At 44.4% G+C, this 26,875-nt stretch overlaps 1 protein-coding gene across 2 annotated transcripts in view; it reads left to right on the forward strand.

Annotated features, from left to right (window-relative positions):
- LOC147729024 (uncharacterized) overlaps positions 1 to 26,875 on the forward strand; it is a 44,337-nt gene that overhangs the window by 14,871 nt on the left and 2,591 nt on the right. For both annotated transcript variants that reach the window (XM_086959863.1, XM_086959864.1), the window contains one exon: positions 25,863 to 26,301. In XM_086959863.1, coding sequence (XP_086815989.1) covers positions 26,158 to 26,301 — 144 coding nt within the window. In that variant the 5' untranslated portion in view covers positions 25,863 to 26,157. The remainder of the gene's footprint in view (positions 1 to 25,862; positions 26,302 to 26,875) is intronic.

A 26,875-nucleotide genomic window follows, 5' to 3' on the forward strand; every position in this document is an offset into this window, starting at 1 on the left:
TCTCGAAGAAAAGTTTCCTTTTAAGTCTTTGTCTTGCTTATTTGCTTTCTCAGTCTGTAAAAGTGCTCTTAATCAACAAAAAGTCTCTTTTTCACTACAATGTCTTTTTTTTTTCTTCAACAATAGACAACCCTAACCCTTCTCCGTCCTCTAAAATGTAATCCCTAATTTTTTCTTCTTCCCACTCGGCGCTAGGTTATCTTCTTCTTTATAGCTTAAACACAAAAGTCTTTATGCATCTACAATGATTCTCGTACCTGCAGCTCTAATAACATGTTCCAATAATTCTAAGCGAATGACTTTTTCTTCTTGTTCTGGTATTTGATGACCAAAAGTCGGAAACTCTAATCGATTTAGCACTAGATCTTTGATCCGACTCAGGTAAGGGGGTATGGGAAGTGTGAAAGTCAGTAACCCCTCAGTCTCGATTCCAGGCGTCAACATCCATATCTCCACCGCCACAAATGGATCGAGATTTATCACCTTCACTTCTTTCACTCTCCCAGATTTCTGTCCCCAAGACATCTGCTAGATAAGTCCACTCTGGGGTGGCGTACCTTCTGCAGGGCACACGTACCCTTCTTGATCTTCTCCGACTCTCAGTGCCTGAATCTGTAGCTTCTTCTTCTTGATCCGACTCTTCAGAGATCGGGACAAGGGTTCTCTCTTGATTTGCTTTTAAGCTTGGCCTTCTCCTTCTCTCCGGCCAACTAGCTTCGTCACTCCTTGTCCTCCTGCTCCTTGTTCTTGGACTTGTCTCTTGATCACTCACAGCTTGTTCGTTATCTGACTCGAACTCCCAGGTACTTTCCTCCTCTGAGACGACTCCGGTCTCACTGGTGTCCTGACCGTCGTCGATCTGCTCCGACACAGGCTCAGCCTCTTCAATCACCTCTACAGCTTGGCTTTCCCCCTCTGTGGCTTCTTCGCTTTCCGCTGGATTCTCATCCGAGAGAGGAGCTGTTTCTTCCAGAGGTGTTGGAACTCTTCGGGTGTGTGAGGCGTGTATCCAGTTGGGCAAGCCTCCACACTTTACTGCAGTGTTCGTAACTAGTATGACTTGGAACGGTCCTCTCCAGCGCACGTCTAGACAGTTCTTCCTGACATGCTTCTTCACCAGGACCCAGTCCCCCGGACACAAGTCATGGCACAAGTCTTGTGCTGATGGAACCTCTGCAGCCTGGACCTGGAGGGACACAGAATGAATGGCATCAGATAGTCCCTTGCAGTAGTCCAAGATCAAATCGTCTGTGATGTTCAACAACGCTGCAGTCGGAACCGATGGCAATCTCATAGCTCTTCCCATTAGCACCTCGTGTGGAGAGAGACCTGTTCTTCTATCTGGTGTGCTACGTATGCTCATAAGAACCAATGGAAGTGCATCTGGCCAACTCAGAGATGTCGATGAACAAACTTTGGCAAGTCTGGATTTGATTGTACTGTTGATTTGCTCTACGATCCCTGAAGCTTCTGGTCGATAGCTGCAATGGAGCTTCTGATCGATACTCAAAGCTGAACATAGCATCTTCACTATTTCGCTGTTGAAATGAGTTCCTCTGTCCGATTCCAAAGAGGATGGCACCCCAAACCTCGGTATCAGCTCTCTAAGTAACAACTTTGCTACTGTAAGTGTATCGCACCTACGTGTCGGGTAAGCTTCAACCCATCTAGAAAATATACAGACAATCACTAAGACATATCTGAGTCGATTGCACTTGGGCATTTCAATAAAATCCAGCTGCATTCTATTGAAAGGCCCCCCAGACCTCCCTATGTGACTCAAAGTAACTGGTGTTCTCTTTCCTACGTTTAGTTGCTGACAGATCGCACAACGCTGACATACTGCTTCTGCCGCTACTCTAAACTTCGGGTTATACCACGTTTGTCTGAATACTCTCACCATAGCATCTCTACCTATGTGTGCTGATCCATGCAATTTCCTTGCCATTGGACTAACAAGTTCGTTTGGTAAAACTGCTCTCCCATCTGCAGAAATCCAAAAATTCATTTCACTTTTAGTACATCCAGCTGTCTCCCAGCCCTTTTTCTCATCATCTGGAGCATTTTCCTGAACACACTTTAATTCGTCCCACGTATCTACAGTGTCTAACAACATAGTCAACTCAGTTCTTTCCTGTATTCCCCCCACTTCTACATTAGTGTGAGAATATCCCTGCTCTGCACAATAGCGTGCTACTTCGTCTGCATATCTGTTGCCTTGCGACACAAAGTCAGTATTCTTTGTGTGCGCGGCGCATTTGACAACCGCTATGGCTGTCGGACCTTGCAATGCTTCTAACAATAATCTCACGAATTCTCCATTCCTAATAGGAGAACCCGAGGAGGTCATGTAACCTCTTTGAGACCATAACTGCCCATAGTCGTGAACTACCCCGAAACCATACTGGCTATCGGTGTATATGGTGACTCGAATTTTGTTACCTGCTAAACAGGCACGGGTCAAAGCAATAATTTCAGCTACCTGAGCGGAATGTACTCCTTCCAGGCAGGCGGCTTCCACAACTCTGGTAATTGTACAAACTGCATATGCTGCTCTCAGCTGACCAATATCGTCTCTTACGCATGAGCCATCAACAAAGAATATTTCATCGGGGTCAGTCAATGGTTCATCTACGATATTTGGTCTCGGTTTGGTGCATAGTTCAGTCACATCAAGGCAGTCATGATCTGTACAGATTTCATCATCAATATCATTTGGAAGTGGCATCAAAGTAGCAGGATTCAAGACAGAGCATCTTTTTAGGGTCACATTCTCGGCAGCCAATATGACTTGCTCGTAGCGTGTGAGCCTGCTATTCGTCAGATGCTGAGTCTTAGTCCTGGTCATTAACAATTCCACAGAATGCGGTACGTACACCACTAACTGATGTCCCATTACCACACTTTCACATCTTTCAATGCTGACACCCGTTGCAGCTACGGATTTGAGACATCCGGGCAACGCTGCGGCTACTGGATCTAATGTAGCCGAAAAGTAAGCAACTGGCCTACGCGCATTACCGTGTATCTGGGCCAAAACTGCTAAAGCGCAACCTTCTCTTTCGCAGCAGTAAAGCAAAAATGGTTTTTCGTAATCAGGCATTCCCAAAGCCGGGGCACGACACAAGTCCTCCCTCAGCTGCAAAAATGCCATCAAACAATCTTTGTCCCATGGTACCGGATCACTTACTCCTTTGTGCGTCAGTTGTAGTAAAGGGTTTGCCTTCAGTGAAAAGTTGGCTATCCACTGCCGACAATAACCGACCATGCCTAGAAACATCCTGACTTCTCTTTGTGTTTTAGGCGCGTTCATTTTCATGATCGCCTCTATTCTGTCTGGAGACACCCGTTTTCCCTTTTCAATCCTATGGCCCAAGTATTGCACTTCAGTCAGACAATACTGCAATTTACTTGGAGACACCTTGTGTCCGTTCTCGGCCAAGTGATTTAACAAGGTGATGGTGTCTACTTTGCAAGCTTCCTCAGTTTCTGACGCCACTAGGAGGTCGTCTATGTGATGGACTAGAACCGAGTTCTTGGGCAGTACTAGACTTTCAAGATTTTTCTTCAGCAGCTGGTTAAAAATCGATGGGCTTTCTGTATACCCCTGGGGAATACGACACCATGTTAAAACGCGATTTTCCAGCTTAAAAGCGAACAAATACTGGCTCTCCTCATCTAAAGGAATCGAAAAGAAAGCCTGGCACAAGTCTATCACTGTGAACCATTCAGCTTGGAACGGTATCTGAAACAATATCACTGATGGATTCGGTACCACTGGACAACATGAAACAACGATATTATTAATCTTTCGAAGATCCTGCACTATTCTGTATTTCCCACTAGGCTTCTGCAAACCCATAATCGGGGAGTTACATGGACTTCCCACGATCTCCTTCAGTATTCCCTGTTTAATCATGGATTCGATCACAGGCTTTATTCCTGCAATTGTCTCCGGTGTCAACTTATATTGTGGTGTTCTTGGATACTCGGCATTGGGTTTTACCATGATCTTTACTGGTTCTACCCCTTTTATCAGTCCTATTTCTTCTCCAGTAAAATCCCACACCTCAGCTGACACTGTCTCCTTCAAGTCCTGTGGAAGCTCCTCCACTGTCAAGGTAGGATATAGTTCCACGCATTCCTGCGAGTTCACAACCTTAAAATCGGCATCATCATCATTAGTCTGCACTTCTACTCCTTCAGGTGTGCAATATATTGTGCAATTTAGTTTACACAACAGATCTCTTCCTAACAGACACACAGGGCTAGAATCACAGATCACGAACTGATGTTCATCACTGTAATTCCCTATCTTCACTGACACTGGTTCTGTCAGAGGATTCGTCATTCTCCTATTTGAGACTCCTACCACCTGGATCGTTTCTCCCGACATTGGCAAACCTGGGACTACCGCTGATCTCAAAGTGGATCGAGTGGCCCCCGTGTCTACCAAAAAGGTCGTAGGACATCCAGCCACCTCAGCTTCTACGTATGGTCCTCTCTGGTCTACCTCCAGGGCTGCTCCTAGAGTACAGTCTTCTTCCCTATTCACTCGTTGCCCCGTAAGAGGATCAACGTAGTAGCATTCTTCTCCTCCTACGAACAGTAGCAGTTGTCTATAGGTTTTTCCTCCATTTGTAATGCGAGGCGGTTGAGGGAACGGCGCTCGAGGAGTTTGAGTCCCCCCTTTGATAAACTTTCCCTTCGGGACTGCTGTTCCCTTTACCATGCTGGTTTGAACCTCATCCTCCTCCTGTTCTAATTCCCCCGTCTCGACATTATAGGGACACTCGCGTCTCCAATGTCCTACCTCGTTACACTGATGGCACCTCGTTGTCTTTTTCAGTGTTGCGATATCTACTCTCGGTCTCGGTCTTTCTTCCTCATCTCTGCTTTGATTATTCTGTTTCTTTCCTAGTGTTCCTGTTCCCTGTTGCCGCTGTCCACCCTTTTCAGCTGACTGCATCTGTACCAACATCAGCTTTTCCTTTAGTTTCTTTGCTTTTGAATCTATCTCATCGCTACAGTACCTCGCATACCTCAGAATCTCATCTAACGGTTTGTTTTGCCAACAAATCAAATGCTGTTGAATCATCAGGCTTATGTCTGGCCTCAATCCTAGGACAAACTTCGACACAAACTGTCCTATGTCTTTGGGGTCCATTACATCCAACCCACTGTACTGTTTGAATGCTTTCAGCAATCTCTCATAGAACTCGTGAACGGTCTCTTTAGGCTCCTGAGTTGTTTGATCTATCTTAACCCAGTCTATGTCTTGCACCGGCACCTTCTCTTTTAACCATGCAATTACCCTCTCGTACTTTTCCATGACTCTCTCTGATGGACCATTCGTCTGGCCATCCCTCGCGGGTTCACAAATGGGCCATTCGACGCTAAGTTTGCATGCCGTCCACAAATCTCCGGGTACTACAATATCAAACCGAGTGTTCAAATCGATCCACAGTACCTTAGAGATCTTCACAAACCTCTCTACCTGCTTGTACCACTCAACGGGGTTCTCTCTGAGTTTTGGAAAGGAATTGGTAAATGCCGCTAAATCCCCCCTACTCCAGGGTACATGCACATAGCTTCCGTTCGCGATTTCTCGCAAAGGGAAAGCTTCCATTCGCATTAGCTCTCCATCTTGGGACCTCGCAAGTGTACTCCTCCTGATGGATCCCCTCTTAGACCATCTTTCCTCCCATTTATCCAAATCCCTCCATACTCTGATACTCAGGATCAGTTCCTTTATGTGTACTTTCAGCCCAATCGTCCTACGCTCATCTAGATCTTGATCCGTGCAGTGTAGCCTATGGTTACCCTGTAAAGCTTTAGTTCGTGATAGGTCTATCATATACCTGTTTGCCAAATTAGACAAATTTTCATGAACTGACCTCGCTTTCCGAGTAACATCTTTAGACATATACAGTATTTCATCCGGTTCATACAGCTCTATCCTTTCCATTGGCAAGGTGCCGTCTATTATGTCCTCCAAGTCTGATTTCAAACTCATTACATCGAGCCGTTTTGCTTTTATCTCAGCTTTCAGTACCTCACTCCTAGGCTGTTCGTTTACATCCCTCTCACCCCCACTACGAGCCCTACGTCTCGGTGCAGGTGAGTTATGAGGCGTCCTTCTTGTTTCTCTTTGTTCCCACCTCTCTAGATCCCAAGCTCTTCCATCTTCCCTTGGGGTATGGTGGAACAATGATCTATTCCCCATCACTACATTCTGTCTTTTCGGCTCGGTCTCTCTAGATGTAAGATAAGATCCTCCGTTCTGTTCTATATCACTGCAACTCCCCTGCTGTCTGGTGTCGCTCAATAAATGGAAAGGTCCTTCACGGTCCTCCATGTTCCCGCGATCCCGTCCGTGATCACTGGATGTATGGCGAGACCTTTCGCGACTCTCTATATTCTCGTGACTCCAATGTCGCACATTTTCTCTCGGGGCATGGTGAGTGCACCTGAAACTATCTCGGTACTCCTGCGTCTTTCGTTCTCCCTCACTAAGGATGACGCGAGGCACTCCCCCACACCCTGCATTCCTGTCGTCGCACATTTGTCTATTGCTACTGGTGGTATGGCAAGTATCTCCTTTGCTTCCTTGACTCCCTCCCTCCCACTCCGGGCTGCTTTCGCCAGCTCCGCAGTTAGAGAGGATCCGGTTATCCTGATCTCTCCATTCTGCTTCTGTTTCTAACTTTTTATTCTGAGTCTCTTCGGCAGAATCCCATTCTTTCAAATACTCCCTTAATTCCTTAAAGGTTTTCGGTTTCGGTCCCCTCAGATCCATCTGTCCTCTCTCCCTCTGTTCTATCCAGGGACCCGTTGCTGAATCCAATGGGGTACTCCGACTCCTTGGTCCTAACAACTGCCTTTGGGAATTGATCGTATTATTCCTACTCTCCATCTCTGCCCTTTCCCTGTCCCATCGTGCCTGTTCCTCCTGCTGGACTCCCTCTGGGTTGTAGATTGACACTATAGGGCCTATGGTAACAGGTACTTGTAGAGCATCTGGCAATTGATACGACCTTGCATGTTGCGTTTCTGGCACCTTCTGGACCACGAATCTTCCTACTACTCTCTGTTCGGGACTAGATTGAGGTACTTCCTCACCTTTCTTGGTATCCCACTCTGTTACTGGGAGCGGTTTATATTCGCCCCATCTAGCTCCGTCCCCTTGCTGTAGTTCGGGACTTTCGGCTTCTCTGTTGTACGGAGGTGGTCTATCTAATAATAGTCTCTCTATCAGATCCTCATCTGGCTCGCTATCCTCATCTTCTTCTAGGGGTTTCTTTTCTCCCGTAGTCTCTAGCATTGTGAACAGTTTGTCTGCTTCTATCTTTTGCACCCTCCATTTTTTAGCTTCATCATCCCATTTAGCATCCTGCACTGCTTTTACCGATCGTCTCACTCTTTCTTGGCGTCTATTCAAGCTCTTTTCGTGTGCCGCTCTAAACCATGCACTAAGGGCTTCGAACTGTGTTGGCCTCGGTAGAGGTCTCGTTGCAAGCATTACCGCTTTCAGTTGGTTCAACACTTCTAACTTAAACGTCCCGTATCTCGGGAACGTTAGTTCCTTATTCCCTTCTGTTAGCTTATTCCACTCGGAGATCCATAGTATTGAGTGTAAGCCTACATTCACTGCCATATGGTAAGCTGGTGTGCCTTCTGGTGGAGCTTCTTCTCCTGCATACAAGTTTCCTCTATCTCTCCTAAAGATCGCCCTTAAACGTTTAAAACACTTCATTTTCGATAATCTACGAATTTCCTTTATTCTCTTCCTTGTTTACGTCCCGATGACAAACCAACCAATCCCTACGCGGCTCTCGCTGACCAGCCTATCCCAGCGCGACTCTTCGCTAACCGACCAATCTCAGCGCGGCTCTACGCTGACGTCACTCGTCCCCTCTGCAGCAGTTCCCCTCCTTTCTCAACTCGTCTCACGGTCTTGCATGCGTTTTCATTCATACGCCGAAAAATGACTACTTCCGTCCAAGCGATCACTTTTCTTGACTGTACGTCCACAGTCTAACTGTAATTGTCACCTCAACTGACGAGACGTCTTCCTCTCACTTCAGACGCTCGCCTTAACTGATAGGTTACTTACACACAGTAAACGTACGACCAGCGTCCGTTACTCATACACTCACTCTTACGCTCCCCCTATCATCGGTCCTTCGGGCGATCAATGGTACCTCATGACCCCCTTTACAATGGTAGACAATTACTCTGGGTGTTCGATACACCCGAACCACTTAAGCCCTTCCTTGGATCTTAAGATTTTATCCGGTTGCGCGCGCTCACAACCATCCCTCAATCACACTACAGGCATTCAACTCCGCTTGACATTACAACACAAGTACAACATAAAACACCGCAATCTGGCAACGCATGACCCTTATACTCACTCTCGACCGACTCTGCTGCTTTTCTTCTCGACGCACCGTCAGCACCTTCTTCGACAGGGATTCTTCTGGTCGTCGATGACTAGGGACCTTGGGGTAATCTAGACCTAACCTAGGTTGCCTTCCTCAAGAAGAAAACCATCTTTCTCTGCTACCAACTGCGGGGAATGAGATTTTGATACCTTTTCTGATCACTTTTATATCTATCTCATTCATCTATTTGGATCGATTATTTTCTGTTATTGAGTAAAAGACAAACCCCGCATAGGTTAAATCAACCCCATAGACTGACACAACTCTGAAGAACCACTTACGACTGATAAAGTTTTAAAAATTTAATATAAAATCAGAATAAGTTGCATATACAATCCTCTCAGGATAAGATACAACAAGTATACAGGAACTAGAAGGAACATAAATTCCCTAAAGAACCTCAGTCTACAAAAGAATACAATTAATATCAATTCAAGAATCAACAGATTAAAAAGCATGGACACAAAGTGGCTCCGTTGCGTCATCTACAAAAAGAATAAACAAGTTAATTCTGTCCCTACTCTATACTAGGTGACATCCCTACTTCGCAAGTTCCTTACCTAAAAAAGGTGTCAGCAGTTTGACTTCCAAAGAAGTTCAAACTCTCTTAGCCTCTAATGGTAACTTATCGAGAAGCAGTACCCTCTCTGCCTACCCATCCGCTCTCTAAGGGTCCTCGGCCTACTGCTCTCTTGCGCTCTGCTCTTTTCTCTCAGACTCCTCAGGCCACCTGCGCACTGATCTTCTATTCTGCGCTCTGAGCTCTTCGCTAACCTCTCCCCGGGGTGCTGTCCCTAAATACACAATCACAGTATGGGTGGAACGCCCCTTGACGCCCACCACGTATACATTTACACATGATGTCATTTCTAGTTCTTTCCATAGCTTCATCTCTTCGCGTCGTCCGTTAAGTTGACCTTGCTTCGTAGGCACCATCTTCGTCTTCTTGCTGGTGACTTCATTGACATTCCAATTGACACTTTCAGAGCAAAGTCTATCACCTCAACAGACCTTCATTCTTTACGACTGTATTCGTAACCTCATTTGGTCCTGAGAACGGTCATTTCTAAACAAGACCCAAATTCCAAGCGTCTCTTATCTCACTTAGGCCATAAACTTCGTCCAACATTGTCACCTTAAATCTAGCAAGACCTTTGACTCTTGTCTCGCACGTTCAGATCAAAGCTATCCCCTGTTCCTGTGAGCCCACTAAATTACATACAGCGGACTACACTCCTGCGAACTCTTGGTCAGTTAGGTTAAAATCACACATGACCAAACCTTTCTAACATTCCTACAAAACCCTTCTACACAGTATAACCTTTAACACACATTTATATATAATCGATTTTAGCAAATTAGTGATTATACGCGAATGCATTCTACATAGAATACAACATTTATATTCTCGTGCATACATAGTGTTATACATTCTCTGCACATTTCTTCGCTTTACATTTTCGCCGTTTTCTCCGTTTAATAGTTACACACGTATATTCAGTCTTGCACGTTCTGCTGTTCGTAAGCATTTCTATACATTTCTATATTAGCCCACTATGTATACGGGCCTTTTTAATTCTAATACACTTTATAGAGTAGATACAGATACATTTCCTATTAAATGGGCTACATCGGCTAACTTTACGCTACAAGTGTTAACTTCACGTTATAGATTCTACGTTTTCGTTATGTGCTTGTGAATATGGTACATACATATTTTTTATTCAAATTGCGCTCTCTCAACGTCGTCGGAGTACTTAGACGGCGCCCATGCGCGCTGACGTCAGTTCTTCTTTTTTCCGCGCCAGCTAGCGCAGATCCGGAAGAAGCTCTACCCCCAGTCACTTTTTGACTGAAAATTTTGATCCTTTTTGATCTTCTCTTTAGTCGACTGTTTCGACTATCGGTGCCAGGGATGCCCGGGTTCAAGCCTTGTTCGAAGTGCGGCCGACTCATGTCGGTCACGGACCCCCATCGCCGGTGCCTGAAGTGCTTAGGCCTCGACCACGACGATCGAACCTGCTCCGACTGCCGGGCCCTGACGTCGAAGGCTAGGCGGGAGCGGTCCCGCAAGCGTCTCGAGCTGAGGCACTCGGCCCCGCGCCGCTCCAGGTCCCGGTCCCGGTCCCACGGGAGGTCGAGGGACAGGTCGCGAGGTCGGAGTCATCGACGTTCCGGGAGTGACCACCGATCGTCTGGTTCCAAGTCCTCAGGTAAGAGGCATGAGAGGTCGGAGCGACACCATCGGTCCTCCGACCCGCCCCGACGCTCGCTCGATGCGGCCGGGGACTCGGGCGACACCGCCCACGCGGCTCCGCGGGAGTCGCAAGCATCGCCGCCTGCCCCACACCTTCGGGTCCCTGGGCACGGCGCGTCGCAGGAGGAGGTCGAGAGGTACCTCATGGCCATGAGGGCCCTCCCTCCTCAGTCGGTTCCCGTGGCGCCTTCGGGCCGATCGGCTCCGTCTGGAGGTCCTTCCGGGTCGGGCGCTTCGGCCCCGACGACGTCGGGTGCTTTGGCCCCGGCGCCGCTGGCGACTTCGGTCCCGGCGCCGCGCGACCTCGCTGGATCCGGCTCCGGATCCGGGACCTCGCCGGTCGACCTAACGACCTCACCGGCGCCGTCCCTTCAGGTGTCGTCCCCGGCGGCCGATGTGGTTGCCGCCCCCAATGTTTCCTACGGTCCTACTCAGGAGTCGGAAGGGCGCCGCTGGGCGCCGATTCCGACGGCCTTCGGAGAATTCTATCTCCACGAGGAGGCCCTGGCTGTTGATCCTGGTCTCCAAGAGCCAGGTGACGAGGAGCAGTGGGAGGGGTCCGAGGACCCTCTGGCACGTGATTGCCAGTCGCACCAGGACTGGACATATGAGCTTGGGGAGGCCAGTGGTATTGACACCTCGCCAGACACTGGATTTACGTCGCCCCCGACTGTGGCTTCGGAGGCGGGTTCTGCTTACAGCGTAGTGTTGACGAAGGCAGCTAAGGCCCTGAGCCTTCAGCTCCCCGTCGCGGCCGTGAGGACTAATCTCCTCACCGAGGTCCTCAAACCGCAGTCCGGCTCCGCGGAGCCCCTCCTGCCGTTCAATGAGGCCTTGTGTGACGTTCTTCTGGGCACTTGGTCCAAGCCCGCCACAGGCCCCCCTGTGGACAGGAACGTGGCCAGACGCTACCGCCCGGCACCGGGCGACCCATGCTTTTTGTCCACCCATCCCACCCCCGAGAGCCTGGTCATCCATGCCTCAAACTCCCAGACCGCATTCCCGTCGGCCCCACCCGACAGGGAATCCAAGAGATATGAACAGTTCGGGAAGAAGGTCTTCTCGTCTGTGAGCTTAGGGCTACGGTCTGTGAACACCAACTGTCTCTTGGGCCGCTACACCCACACTCTGTGGGACACGGTTGCGGAGGTGCTGCCACAATGCCCAGAGGAGGTCAGGGCTAAACTCAGCCAAACCCTTACGGACGGCCGAGATGCAGCACGCTTTTCTATCCGGTGTGGGCTGGATACAACGGACTCACTGGGCAGGGCGATGGCAACGACGGTGGCGGTTCGACGCCACGCCTGGTTGAGGTCCGCCAACTTCTCGGCCGATGTCCAGGCCACCCTCCTGGACATGCCGTTTGATGGCCGTCGCCTCTTCGGCGACAAGGCAGACCATGCGCTGGAACGTTTCAAGGACTCCAGGGCCACGGCCAAGTCCTTGGGCCTTACGGCCCCACGCCAGCAATCGGGTGCCTTTCGCTCCTTTCGTGGCCACGGAAGGGGCGCCCCACCACCGACCGCCAGCCACACACCGCAAAATGTTCAGCAGCGCGGTGGCGGACGTGGGAACCGCCGTGGCGGTGGTCGGGGCCAACGGCGAGGCCAGTCCACACCTCCCTCAGCAGCCCCTGCCTCAAAACCTTCCTAGTCCGAGTTTCCAGGCCCATGTGACGCCTGTGGGAGGCAGGGTTCGCCATCACCTCTCCCACTGGCATACAGTCACTTCGGACAGGTGGGTGCTGCAAATTGTCCGAAGGGGCTTCTCCCTCCCCTTCGAGTCATCCCCTCCATCCATGCCACCTCAATACCACTGTGTGTCGGGGGATCACTTGCAACTTCTGCAAGAGGAGGTTTCGGCCCTCTTGGCCAAGAGGGCCATCGAGCGCGTTCCTGGGCCAGAAGTAGGACGTGGTTGTTACTCCCACTACTTTCTGGTACCCAAGAAGGGCAAAGGGGGCCTACGCCCTATCTTGGATCTGCGGAACGTCAACGGCTTCCTCCGGACGGAGAAGTTCAAGATGCTCACTTTGGCTCAGGTCCTGGCTGCCCTGGACCCAGGAGACTGGATGGTAGCGTTGGACTTGCAGGACGCCTATTTCCACATCCCCGTCCTGCCGGCCCACCGGCGTTACCTGCGGTTCACGGTAGGCCAAGAGCACTTTCAGTTTACCGTGCTCCCCTTCGGCCTTACCAGCGCCCCACGGGTGTTCACGAAGGTGATGGCGGTGGTCGCAGCCCATCTGCGCAGGCAGGGGGTATCAGTCTTCCCCTACCTCGACGACTGGTTGTTGAAGGCGGGCTCGCCCCAGACAGTCGTCAGCCACCTCCAGACTACGGCCGACCTCCTGCACTTGCTGGGGTTCTCCATCAATGTGCCGAAGTCACACCTGTGTCCCTCTCAAAAGCTCCTCTTCATCGGAGCGGTTCTCGACTCGGCGCAGTTTCGGGTTTACCCACCCGAACAGCGGGTTCGGGATATTCAGGCTCTGATTCCCATCTTCAGGCCGTTATCCCGGGTCTCGGTCAGGTTGACGCTGCGGCTTCTGGGACTGATGGCCTCCTGCATCCTTCTGGTGCGTCACGCCAGGTGGCGGATGCGGGCTCTGCAGTGGGACCTGAAGTTTCAGTGGGCCCAGCATCAGGGCAACCTGTCCGATCATGTCCTGATCTCAGAGGGCACTGCGAAGCAACTGCAGTGGTGGCTCACGGATCGCGACTGGGTCAGTGGCAGACTCCTCTCCCTACCCCAGCCGGAGCACGTAGTTGTGACGGACGCGTCCCTCCAGGGCTGGGGAGGCCACATGGGAGAGGCGGAGATCAGAGGCCTCTGGTCTCCGGCGGAGTCCCGGCTCCATATCAACCTTCTGGAGCTGAGGGCGATTCGTCTTGCACTGAAGGCATTCCTCCCCTCTGTCAGGGGGAGCGTAGTGCAAGTGTTCACCGACAACACCACCGCCATGTGGTACTGCAACAAACAGGGCGGTGTGGGGTCGTGGACCCTCTGCCAGGAGGCTCTGCGCCTCTGGCAGTGGCTGGAACATCAGGGCGTGTCCCTGGTGGTTCAACACCTGGCAGGCTCTCTGAATGCCAGGGCGGACGAACTCAGCCGCCGGTGCATGATGGATCACGAATGGCGTCTGAACTCGGACGTGGCGCAAGGTCTCTTTCGACAGTGGGGAGAGCCTTGGTTAGATCTATTCGCCACAGAAGAGAACGCGCAATGTCAGCAGTTCTGCGCGTTGGAATTTTCGAAGGCGGCACTCGCTCGGAGACGCTTTTCGTCGCGAGTGGAGCTGCGGTCTGTTGTACGCCTTTCCGCCTATACCACTTCTGCCCAGAGTGCTGAAGAAGATCAGGCGCGACCGGGCCCAGGTCGTCCTTGTGGCTCCGGACTGGGCACGAAGATACTGGTATCCCGAGCTACTCAGCATGTCAGTCGATCCCCCGATTCGTCTGCCTCTTCGGGAGGACCTTCTGTCGCAGCAGCAGGGGACGGTCCTGCACCCGAACCTGTCCAGTCTCCACCTACAAGCTTGGAGATTGAGCGGCGGCAGTTGAGGCCATTTGACTTGCCTCCTGAAGTCTGTGATATCATTCTGGCAGCCAGGCGTCCCTCCACAAAGTCGGTATACGCCTGCCGGTGGAACAGATTTGTGGCATGGTGCACAGCAAAGGCTGTGGATCCTCTCTCTGCACCCCTTTCGGAAGTGCTGCTCTTTCTTCTTTCCCTTGCCCAGCAGGGCTCTGCTCTGGGCACTCTTAAAGGGTACCTTTCTGCTCTATCAGCCTTCTTGAGGCTACCAGATCAGCCTTCTTTATTCAAGTCCCCTATTGTAAGTCGATTTCTGAAGGGCATCACGCACATGTTCCCTCCTGTTCCCTTCGTGATGCCCCAGTGGGACTTGAATCTGGTTCTCACCTATCTGATGTGTGCTCCCTTTGAGCCGCTTCATAACTGCCCTCTTCGTCTCCTTACTCTAAAGACGGCATTCCTGGTTGCCATCACCTCTGCCAGGAGGGTGAGTGAGCTCCAGGCTCTTTCTTCTTCTCCACCTTTCCTGTCGGTTCATCCTGATAAGGTGGTGTTACGTACACGACCTTCCTTTCTGCCCAAGGTTGTCACGGCCTTCCACATCGGGCAGTCCATCACTTTGCCCACCTTCTTTCCGCCTCCGCATCCCTCGAAAGAGGAGGAGAGGCTCCACCGTCTGGATCCAAAACGTGCGCTCTCCTACTACCTAGATCGCACACGCCAATTCCGGGTGGATGACCAACTCTTCGTTGGTTACGTGGGCGCGAAGAAGGGAAAGGCTGTGCACAAGAGGACCATCTCTAGGTGGATCATCTTGTGTATCCAAGCATGTTACTCCATGGCGAGGAAGGAGCACCCAGCTGGATTGCGGGCTCACTCCACTCGGGCCACGGCAACGACAACTGCCCTGGGCCGCGGTGTCCCCCTGCAGGACATTTGCCAGGCAGCTACGTGGGCCTCGCTGCACATGTTCGCAAGACACTACTGCCTGGACAGTCAAGTCCGGAGGGATGGCTTCTTTGGCCGTTCCGTCCTCCAGGACTTTCTGGTGTGATATTGGTTCGCAGACCCACCACCGGGGTTGGTATTGCTGGGGTATCTATTCTAAGGTAAGGAATCTATCACTAACGTGTCTCTTTCAGATGCACAAGTTACTACTTGTGTAACGATACATCTGTAAGAGACATTAGTTAGTGATAGATTCCTTACCGAACCACCCATCCTCCCCGTTCTGCGAACCGATATCTAGGGTTAAGGTCATCCCCTTTCAGGGCCCTAGTTTCATGGCACCAGTGTTAGTTCTATCATGGCTCTGCGTATCTGGCGCGGAAAAGCTGTGTTATCAGAACTGACGTCAGCGCGCATGGTGCCGTCTAAGTACTCCGACGACGTCATCCCGGCGCTCACGACGCCGACGACGGACGCGGAGCCGCAGACGACGCCTACCGGCGCGCAGGGGTATTGCTACGCAAAAGTTTCCGGATCCAGTCTGACGCCTGGGGATATTCTAAGGTAAGGAATCTATCACTAACTAATGTCTCTTACAGATATATCGTTACACAAGTAGTAACTTGTGCAACAACATTAAAAGCTGCACTAGATTGTAACTCAGGTGTTTTACTTTGCATGGAAAAGTATGTTATTTCTATTATAAACAATAACAATTCATACTTTGTATTTGATTCACATAGCCGCGATAACACAGGAATGCCTCACCCAAATGGAACATGTATTACTATACAAATACCATTTGATAAACTTCTAGACTACATCACTAAGCTTGCACATAGCATTAAAGGGCCAAATGATAATTGCGTGGCATATGAATTAACTCCTATAAATATAACTACTATTAAAAAAGATATGCTTCAAAAAGCAATAGTCAATAATAAACAAAATAGAAATTCTATACCAAGAAAATATATATATGTGCATTCTACTGAAGCATGTTCTAATTTTTTTACACACGCCTTTCAGACACGTATAGAAAGAGCAAAAAATATCATACGTGAATCAAAAATCAGAACCTTTACTAATGTAGAACAGCCATCAACATCATTAGCTAATACTCTTAGTACTAGATCAGATCCAAATCCATTTTTAACTCCTACAACACGTACAGAACTAACTACGACTAACAGCCACCACATAGATCCACCACAATATACTAGTACACCACAGAATAATACTACTACTAACATCTATGCTAGTATAGTTAGAAAAACACTTCAGCAAAATAGCATAAACAAACATTTAGAACAACAAACATCACAAGTAATTTACATACCAACACATATACAGATATTAATGATCATATTTATAAACCTATTCCTGTAAGTAATACAATAATAATTCCAGAAAATAGGGTCAATAGCATATTGACTAAAAGTCACAAATAGAGACATAAATAATGATAATTTTGGACAAACTTCACAAGATATAGATAAAGTTAATAGAACACAAGAGCATAAACAAAACACCATTGAAAACACATCACAAAATTCACAATCTCTAACAATTAGTCTATTTGCTATACTACATAACTACTGTAAACCAGCATCTACTTGGGACACTTTAGTTTTAAATTGTATAATGGATCTTGGAGATGCTTTATATACTGAAATGCACTCTCTTAATAACGATAATTGTGAACTACTACATAATTTACCTAATTACATAGTTCACAATAACATAATATATTCTACTAAGCTGAAAAAAAGCTTTCAAGGTGAGATAAATGAAGAAAACAAAAGTAAAAATGCAAAATTAATGTCAGCATTAACTTCAACAATTAATTTAGAAAAACGGAGTTTTAATCTGTATAGAAAAAAATGCAATTTCGGTATTTAAAAATAGCCATTCTTACTTTACATTTGATTCACATAGCCAAGATGAAAAAGCAATACCACATCCTAATGGAACATGTATTGCTATAGAAATAGAATCTATTAATCAACTTATCCAATACATCATAAAGTTACCTAATAAAGGAAGACTAACACATTCACAAAGTATTAGTTTACAATTAACTCCTGTGAAAATAATAACAATTAGCCAAAAATCACTTAACGCAACACTAAAAAACAATAGCGAGAATAAAATGAAGTCTAAAAAAAAATATATGTCCATACTACAAAAGTATCGGTAAATGCATTAACACATATTACAACTACAAACATACAAGTAGAAAATACAATTACCAACACAGTAAACAGCAATAGTCAAGCAAATTAAGAGCTTTTAACAACACACAGTAATGTCACTTCCAACATAACTAATAGCAATGACAATGTAATAACAGTATCATTTACACATAGTGATCAATTACCAACACAAACTAGTAGGATACAGGCTCAAAAAACTAACAGGAAAAGAAAGCATACACAAGAAGCTGAAAATTCAGATAACACTGATACTAATATAGGATTACAAACAACAACTGAAATAATAAGTAGCTTTCATGCCCAAATAAGATATGGTCCGGAGTATGCTTGCACTATTTGCAATCAATTATGGCATAAACAGAATTTACTAAAAACACACAGTATTACAAAGAAAGCAAAATTCTTAGAGTGTAACATTAGCAAATTAAAAACAGATGAGATATGTAAAACATGTTACACCTATATCAATAACAACAAAATACCCCCTTGTTCTTTTTATAATGGTATGACTTTTCCTAATATTCCAGCAGCTTTACAGTTGCATAATTTAGAAGAAAGATTAGTATCACCAAGAATACCTTTTTTACAAATTAGAGCACTACCACGTGGGTTCCAAAAATCTCTATCAGGTGCAGTAGTGAATGTACCTGCAGATGTTATGACAACTGTTACTGTTTTACCTAGGCAAGTTAATGATAACATGACGATTCCCATTAAATTAAAAAGAAAATTAAGTTACAAATCTTATACACATTTTGAGAATGTGAGACCTAATAAAGTTAAACACGCTGCAATATATTTAGCAACTACTAGCAATATGTTCAAAGAATATGGAGTCACCATTAATCCAGATTGGCAATATACACCTGCAAATATAACACCTTGTAATGACACTTCTGATACTAACGATACATCAGATTCTGAAGACAACATAGCAGCAGGGAATTTAGATACTATGTTAACTAGTGAAACAATAACTACCGAAAACACTAATATTTTAAATTTAGCACCTGCAGAACATAACACACCAAGAGGTCTATATGAAGACATAGATTCTGAATATTTAGCTTTCCCTACAATATTTTGTGGCAAGCGAATGCTAACAAATAAAGAAAGGCATGTACCAGTACATTACAGCACAATTTGTCAATGGGAATTAAGGAGTAATGATAAAAGAGTAGCTAAGTCTATAACAAATGTTTTCTTTAAATTGACAAAGTTCAGACCCTCCAGCATTTCGCGATTTCGCGATTTGCAAAAAAATCGCGAAATCGGCAGTTTTTTAAAAATGCCGGGATTTTTACAAAACTGCCCGCAAAATTTAGAAAATGCGCCCAAAACACTGAAGGCATGCATGTTTACAGTGGCAAGCTCAAAGGGCTTCAGCCCCCCTCCCTCCCCCGGAGTGTTTGTCAGCCCGGGCTGAGACAGCCCCGGGCTCCAGTACTTAACAGGTCTTTAAAGACCATTCACTTGTTAACTAGGCTTTGTTCTGTTTACACCCCTTCGAGCCCCCTGCCCCTCCACTCTTCCTATTGCTGTAGGAATTTGACACCCCCTCCATAAGACAAGACGGCCGCCAGCCCGGGGCTGTCTCAGCCCGGGCTGACAAACACTCCGGGGGAGGGAGGGGGGCTGAAGCCCTTCGAGCCTGCCACTGTTTTGCACATACCATAAATAATAGTGGCAAATGCAGGCACCAATTATTTATCTGACATGTGAAAAGGGGGTAATGGCAAATCAATAACCATGCCGGCTGCATCCTACAAAAATTACAGGGACAGCTGCTGCCAAGTTTGTATGATTGTGCCAGCAGCCTTCACCTGCCGCAAAGGTTGATGAAAGCCAGAGATTCCCACCGTTGACAAATCATTTGATAAATGCCCGGATAGTTTTCCTGATAAGCTATTTGACTCATTAGTTTTCTTTTATTTTTTATTGAGATTATAAAAGTCATTCCATTTAGAGAAAGTACTTTCAGGCAAAAGAAACGTTTGTATTTTGTTTCTAATTAATGACTTCACTGTAGTCAGTAATCTGCATGAAAGATCTGGATTAGACCTACAAGCCGTGTAGGTTGCCTTACGCTGCCATTATTGTGTTTTAAATATTGCCAACTGAGCCACTCTTTCTGTTATCAGCCTCAGAAGGTTGAAAGTCAGAGTCAACAATGTATTTTAACTTCTTGACCCCTCTGGTTACTTAGAGATCTTGGGCCTCATTTATGAAAAGTGACGCATCGCTGCGTGAAAACAGTGATGCGTCACTTTTCACTGCGTCCTCCTTGCGACACCAATGATGCGTCATATTTACAGTATGACGCATCATGTCGCAAGGAGTTACAGATACGTCAGTGTTTCTGACGTATCTGTAAGCGCAAAAGTGACGCATTGCTGGGGTGTGTCACAAAAGTGACGCAACTCCATCAATGCGTCCTTTCACATGGGGAAAGCCCCATGTGAAAGGGCTTGCGTCAGTCTTACGCCTGCTGTGAGGCAGGCGCAAGATTTTGACGCAACAGCGTCCTAAAAGTGACGCAGTGAAATCTCATAGATTTCACTGCGTCACTATTACGAGGCTTTTTGCGGGGGAACGACCCCTCTGCATACATTATACCTGACGCAGGTATAATGTAGCGCAGGGGATTACAAAGTGACGCATCTGCTTAGATGCGTCACTTTGTAAATAGTACACAGCAGGAGGCATGTTTTACGCCGCCGATGCATCACAAAAAGTGACGCATCGGAAGCGCAAAACTGACGCAAGGCCTCATAAATGAGGCCCCTTGTTCTCCAATGAGATGATGCTTTGTCACACTCTGAACAATTGCATGTTTTTACTCTAAATGATCGTTGTAACGCAAGTACAAAGACAGTGTAATATGCTGTCACTGCAATCCTGTTTGAGCAGGCATATCACTTCTGGAAGCATGAATGCGGTGTTGTGAGGACTAGCCTTGAAATCCAAAAATACTGTTCCATCACCCAGACGAATGGGCAGTACAACCTGAGAAGAAGAGGTTCATTTTGTGTAGTAAAATGAAGTCTTGTTGCATAAAAGAGTTTGAAGGCGCTGCCAGCCTCCGGGGACAGGAGATGTACATGCATATGGTATACACATCTCCTGTCCGTACGTGTGCACATCTCCTGAACGCTTGTACCTTCTCTTGTCTCCCTTCGGGACAGAAAGCAGCAGCAATAGAGTCTCATAGCTTCATGTTGCTAAATAACTCAAAAACAAAGATATCTGTGTTTGTTGTACGAAAAATGGCCAAAAAAATGCCGCAAAATTGCTGCTAAATTTCCATATTTGTGCCGCTAAATTTCCTTTTTTGTGCCGCTAAATTTGCTCATTTATGCCGCTATATCCTGGGGGGTCTGAAAGTTGCGCATAAAACAAATACATAGCAAAATATACATCTCCCTTAGGAAATACTTTAATAATGGCCATGTTATAACTGCAAAAGACATAAAACAAAAATTAGACAAAATTCTACAATTTAATGAGGGGTACAAAATACTTAAAACTGTACGTAGTTCACCACCATATTGGGAGCAATGCAAAAAAGATTTATTTGCTATGATCAGACAATTAGGGATACCAACTTTCTTTTTGACTTTATCAGCTGCTGAAACAAAATGGTATCATTTAATTAACATCTTATTGCGTAGTGAAAAAAAAAGGAATGGACAAAAGAAGAATTTCAAAATATGTCATGGGAAACAAAATGCACATTAATACAACAAAATCCTATAACTTGTGCAAGACATTTTGACTTCCAAGTTAGAAAACTATTTAATTGTATACTATTACATGAAAGTAATCCAATCGGCAAAATAATAGATTACTTTTATAGAGTAGAATTCCAACAACGAGGATCCCCACATATACATGCCATAATATGGATCGAGAATGTCCCACAATATGAAACTTCAGAACTCAATGAAGTTATTACTTTTATAAATAAGTATGTAACATGTGCAAAAACTCAAGATCCAAATATAGAGTCTTTATTACCGCTCCAAAAGCACGGGCAAAAAAAAAATTGTCGTATTAAACATAAAAGAACATGCAAATATCAGTACCCAAAATATCCAATGCCAGAAACGTATATATATTAGAACAATTAGAGCTAGACAAAACAGATCAAGAACTCCTTCAGCAAATTGAACTAATACATCTAACGATGAACTCACAAGAATTTCAAACTTACACTTTTAGTCAGTTTTTAGATTCAATGCAACTAGATATAAAACAGTATCTTAAATGTATTCAGTCAATTATTGAAAAGAAAACTATTTTTCTACAAAGAACACCAGCTGAATGCTTTATTAATAACTACAATCCTACGATTTTACAAGCATGGCAAGCAAACATAGATATACAATTCATCTTAGATGCATATGCCTGTGCTGTATATATAGTTTCATATATCAGTAAATCTCAACGTGGAATGAGAAAAATAATTGCACAAGCTGCAAAAGAAGTATATCACAATCCAAGTATAAAAGAACAACTCAAGCATATAGGTAACAAATTCTTAAACTGTACCGAGATAAGTGCGCAAGAAGCTGCCTATCTCATACTTCAAATCCCTTTACGAAAAAGTTCTAGAACTTTTGTATTCATTAATACAGCCCACAAGAAAAGAGGACATACCTATTAAAAGACATTGAGACTATAAATGTATTGCCAGATACTTCTAATAACATACAATATGAAAATATTATAGTAAAGTACAGCAAACGCCCTGAAATATTAGAAACATGTACATTAGCTGACTATGCATCTATGTATGATGTAAAAAAAAAAAAAAAGAAAAGGAATAAAGAAACGGACCATGAAAATTTTCTCACAGAAAATAACTTTTATAGCTCAGATGAGGAAGAACTTGAGATTAATCTGCAAAATGAAGCAATAGAAGTAGACTACGCAAAAAACAAAAAATAATTTGTGATTGTAGATTTAACAAAAACAATGACTCAGAAAATTATTATAGAGAATTGATAATGCTTTATTACCCATGGAGATTTGAACATCAAATAATTGGTCAGAAAGAAACATATTATGAACGCTATCTAGAAATTCAAAGCACAATTGACTTTTATCATAATAAATATAATAAAACATTAACAACAAACGACAATGAAAATAGTACATTAGATCCATTACTTATACCTCCCACAGAAATAGAAAATGATGACAACATATGTCCAGAAATACAAACTAATGAACAAATAATGTATGACTTATCATTCGATTTAGGAATTAGAAGTACAACTATTGAAGAAGAACTAACAAATAATGTAATACCAAATGAGCAATATAACAGTATAATGCAAAATCTTACCAATGAACAACTTAACTTTATATACCATCACTTACATTGGATAAAAACAAAAGAAACACCCTGCTACACATTTTGTACAGGTGGTGCAGGAGTAGGTAAAAGCTTCCTTATTACTGCACTTTACCAAACATTACTACGATACTACAATACTAAAGCAGGAGAAAATCCAGACAACATATATGTATTGCTTACAGCTCCAAAGGGCAAAGCAGCACATAACATTCATGGTGGTAAAACACTACATAGTACTTTTAAAATACCTGTTTCTAGATTACAAACAACTAACTCATGAGAACAGGAGCACACTACAAAACCAATTAATGCATCTAAAAATAGTAATAATTGATGAGATCTCAATGGTAGGAGCAAATATATTCAATTTCATACATAATAGACTACAAGAAATAAAAATGTCTAACCTCCCTTTTGGTGGTGTATCAATTTTAGCAATTGGAGATTTTTATCAATTAAAGCCAGTATTTGACCCATACATATTTGAAAATTCTAAATATTCATACAGACCATTAAGTACTAATCTATGGCAAGAACATTTTAAGTTATTTGAGTTAACTAAAATAATGAGACAGCTCAATGACTTACCATTTGCTGAACTACTAAACAGATTACGAGAAGGAAAACAAACTACTGAAGATATAATACCGATACAAACACGAGAATTAGAACCACCAGAAAACATTATCAAAACTATACCTTACATTATGGGAACTAACAATGAAGTTAATAGCATTAATAGTGCAGTTTTATTGCAACATATAACACATTACCCTGTTTACACAGCAACAGCAGTAGATACAGTTGCATCTGACTTAACTGAAATTGTTAAAAAAAATTCTAAGTCAATTACCTACAGACTCAACAAAAACAATGGGGCTGCCATTCATTGTCCATATTGCCTTGAAATTAAGATATGATCTAACTAGCAATATTAATGTTAATGATGGCTTAACAAATGGTGCTACAGGCATAGTTGAATTTGTAGAAACAATAAATAACACCCCTAATGTTATATGGATTCATTTTGATGATGAAAATGTTGGTAAATATACAAGGCAGGAAAATAAACACATATATAGCACTAACATTTTGCCTACTTGGACACCAATACATGCTATATCACGCCATTTCCAATTTACCAAAAATGTTATAACAATTATACTCAAACAATTTCCCCTACGACAATCATCTGCACGTACTATACATAGAACACAAGGAGCAACTATTGAACTACTTTACATACACTTTAACAATAGCAAAGTACATCATATGCCTTATGTGGCTTTAAGCAGAGCCAAATCATTAGCTAACATATATATTAAAAACTTTAACCCAGACAAAATAGCTGTACATGCTAAAGTACATGACGAAATGACAAGACTAAGGACAGATATGCAATTGCAAATATCTGTACCACAATTATGTAACTACAGCCAAATGTGTAATTTGATAGTACAAAATATACGTTCACTGCAAAAGAATTACACAGCTATAAAAGCAGACACAAATCTAATGAATGCAGATATTCTATGCTTCACTGAAATAAACACTACTAGAACAGCTGATAGCAATACTTTCTTAATAGAACAGTACCATCTATTAATATTTGACAAATTCCACAGTCAAGTAACAAACCATGGGATAGCAATACAGTAAAAATATTTTCTTAATTCCTATATATGAAACACAACGCGAAATTGACATTCTACATTTTACTCTGCAGCTTAATAATTGCAACTACTTATTTGTTATACTATACAAACCACCACATGTACAGATACAAACACTATTACAAGTTTTAAGTATGATATTGAACTTTTACCCTAATTATAATTACTGCATAATGGGTGACTTCAACATAGATTTAACACAATCATCACAAAATGCTAACATACTGCTACAATATATGGTAAACAAATTCAAATGTGAACAGAAAGTAACAGAATATACAACTGACTACAAATCGACTTTAGATCATATCTATAGTAATGTAAACTTAAGTCACTATGGTATATTAGAGTCATATTATAGTGATCACAAAGCTTTATGGGTCGCAATTTAGTAAGCATGTTGTATATATTGATGTGTATAGATAGCTCGCTATCTTTATGTGGCTGGATCAGTATTTATGTCAAGTAGTAACTCAGTGGCTCTCTATGGGTATATATGTAGCTCTGTATATATGTGTTGATAACTCTCTGTGTGTATGGTTGTCTCAGTATGTGGGGGTGTATGGATGTATCAGTATGTAAAGCTCTGTATGTATGTCTGAGTGATACACTTTTTGTGTGTGTGTGGTTGACTCTCTCTATATATATACCTCACTCTCTCTCTCCCTATCTCTTTCTCTCACTAACTCTCTCTCTCACTACATCACTCACTCTAACTATCTCTCACACTACTTCACTCTCTCACTAACTCATTCACTCTCTCTAACTCACTCTCTACCTCACTACTCAACTCTATCTAAATAACAGCAACACAATAACACTACATCACTAACTCTCACTCAATAGCTCATTAAATAACTGTGGCTACATACATCACTCTCTTACTACATCACTCTCTAACACACTATCTCACAACTTCACTCTCTACCTCACTACATCACTCTCTCTCACTACATCACTCTATTTCTATTTCACTATGTCACGCTTCGCTCTCTCAAAAGTTCAGTAAGTCAATAACTCACTAACATAATCACTATCTCACTAACACACAAATTCTATCTCTCTCTAACTCCCTACATCACTCTCTCTCTATCTCACTTCCTCAGTTTCTCAATCTCTCTATCACACTAAATAACTTACACTCTCTATTTCACTAACGCACTCTCTATCTCACTAACTCACAACATCACTCTCTGTTTATATCTCACTACATCACAACATTCCTAAGCATCACTACCTCACTCTTTCAATACTTCACTCAGTCTCTCACTACCTCACTCTCTATCTACCTCACTCTCTCTCACTACATAACTCTCTATTTAATAAGCCTGTTGTATAATTTCATATGTTACTTTAAGATAAAGTACAATGTATTCAACAGTTATATCCAAAATGTATACTCACAATTTATTCTCATTTCAGATGATTTCTATACAAGAAATTAAGATGGCCAAACAAGATGAGAGCAAACCTTATCAAAAGGCTATAAAAGCAAACATTGTAACATGTTCTCAAAAAAACAAACTACCAAAATGCTAAGAAAGAAAACAAAATCCTATACCACCTTGTCCTAGCAGATGAAAGTGGTTCTATTAAAGCAACATGCTATAATGACGATTTTTACAGTCAAACCAAACAAGGAAATGGAATTATTATAAGAAATTTCCTAGCAAAGAACAATGTTGTACTTTTAACGAAACATACAAAAATATCAAGGATGATACCTTTAACGCTTACAAGTGAAATTCTGCACGAAGCAAAAAATATACTAGAACCACCAGCTCTACCAGTATCACCGATTAAAACAATAAGAGAAGCAAAATTACGGACATTAATGATCATATCAGGGACAATATCCGAGGTATGTTAATAAGTACAACACAAATTCTATTCCAACATACTCTCTTCCCCACACTCTCTGCCCCACACTCTCTGCCCCACACTCTCTGCCCCACACTCTCTGCCCCCACACTCTCTGCCCCCACACTCTCTGCCCCCACACTCTCTGCCCCCACACTCTCTGCCCCCACACTCTCTGCCCCCACACTCTCTACCCCCACACTCTCTACCCCCACACTCTCTACCTCCACACTCTCTACCTCCACACTCTCTACCCCCACACTCTCTGCCCCCACACTCTCTGCCCCACACTCTCTGCCTACACTCTCTGCCCCACACTCTCTGCCCCACACACTCTGCCCCACACTCTCTGCCCCACACTCTCTGCCCCACACTCTCTGCCCCACACTCTCTGCCCCACACTCTCTGCCCCACACTCTCTGCCCCACACGCTCTTCACAACATCTCTCCTCACAACATCTCTCCTCACAACATCTCTCCTCCACACTCTCTCCACCACACTCTCTCCACTGCACTATCTCTACCGCACTCTCAACACCACACTCTCTTTCCCACACTCTCTTTCCCACACTCTC

The sequence above is a fragment of the Lissotriton vulgaris genome, chromosome 2_2, assembly GCF_964263255.1.
Source record: "Lissotriton vulgaris chromosome 2_2, aLisVul1.2, whole genome shotgun sequence".
NCBI classification, from domain to species: Eukaryota; Metazoa; Chordata; class Amphibia; order Caudata; family Salamandridae; genus Lissotriton; species Lissotriton vulgaris.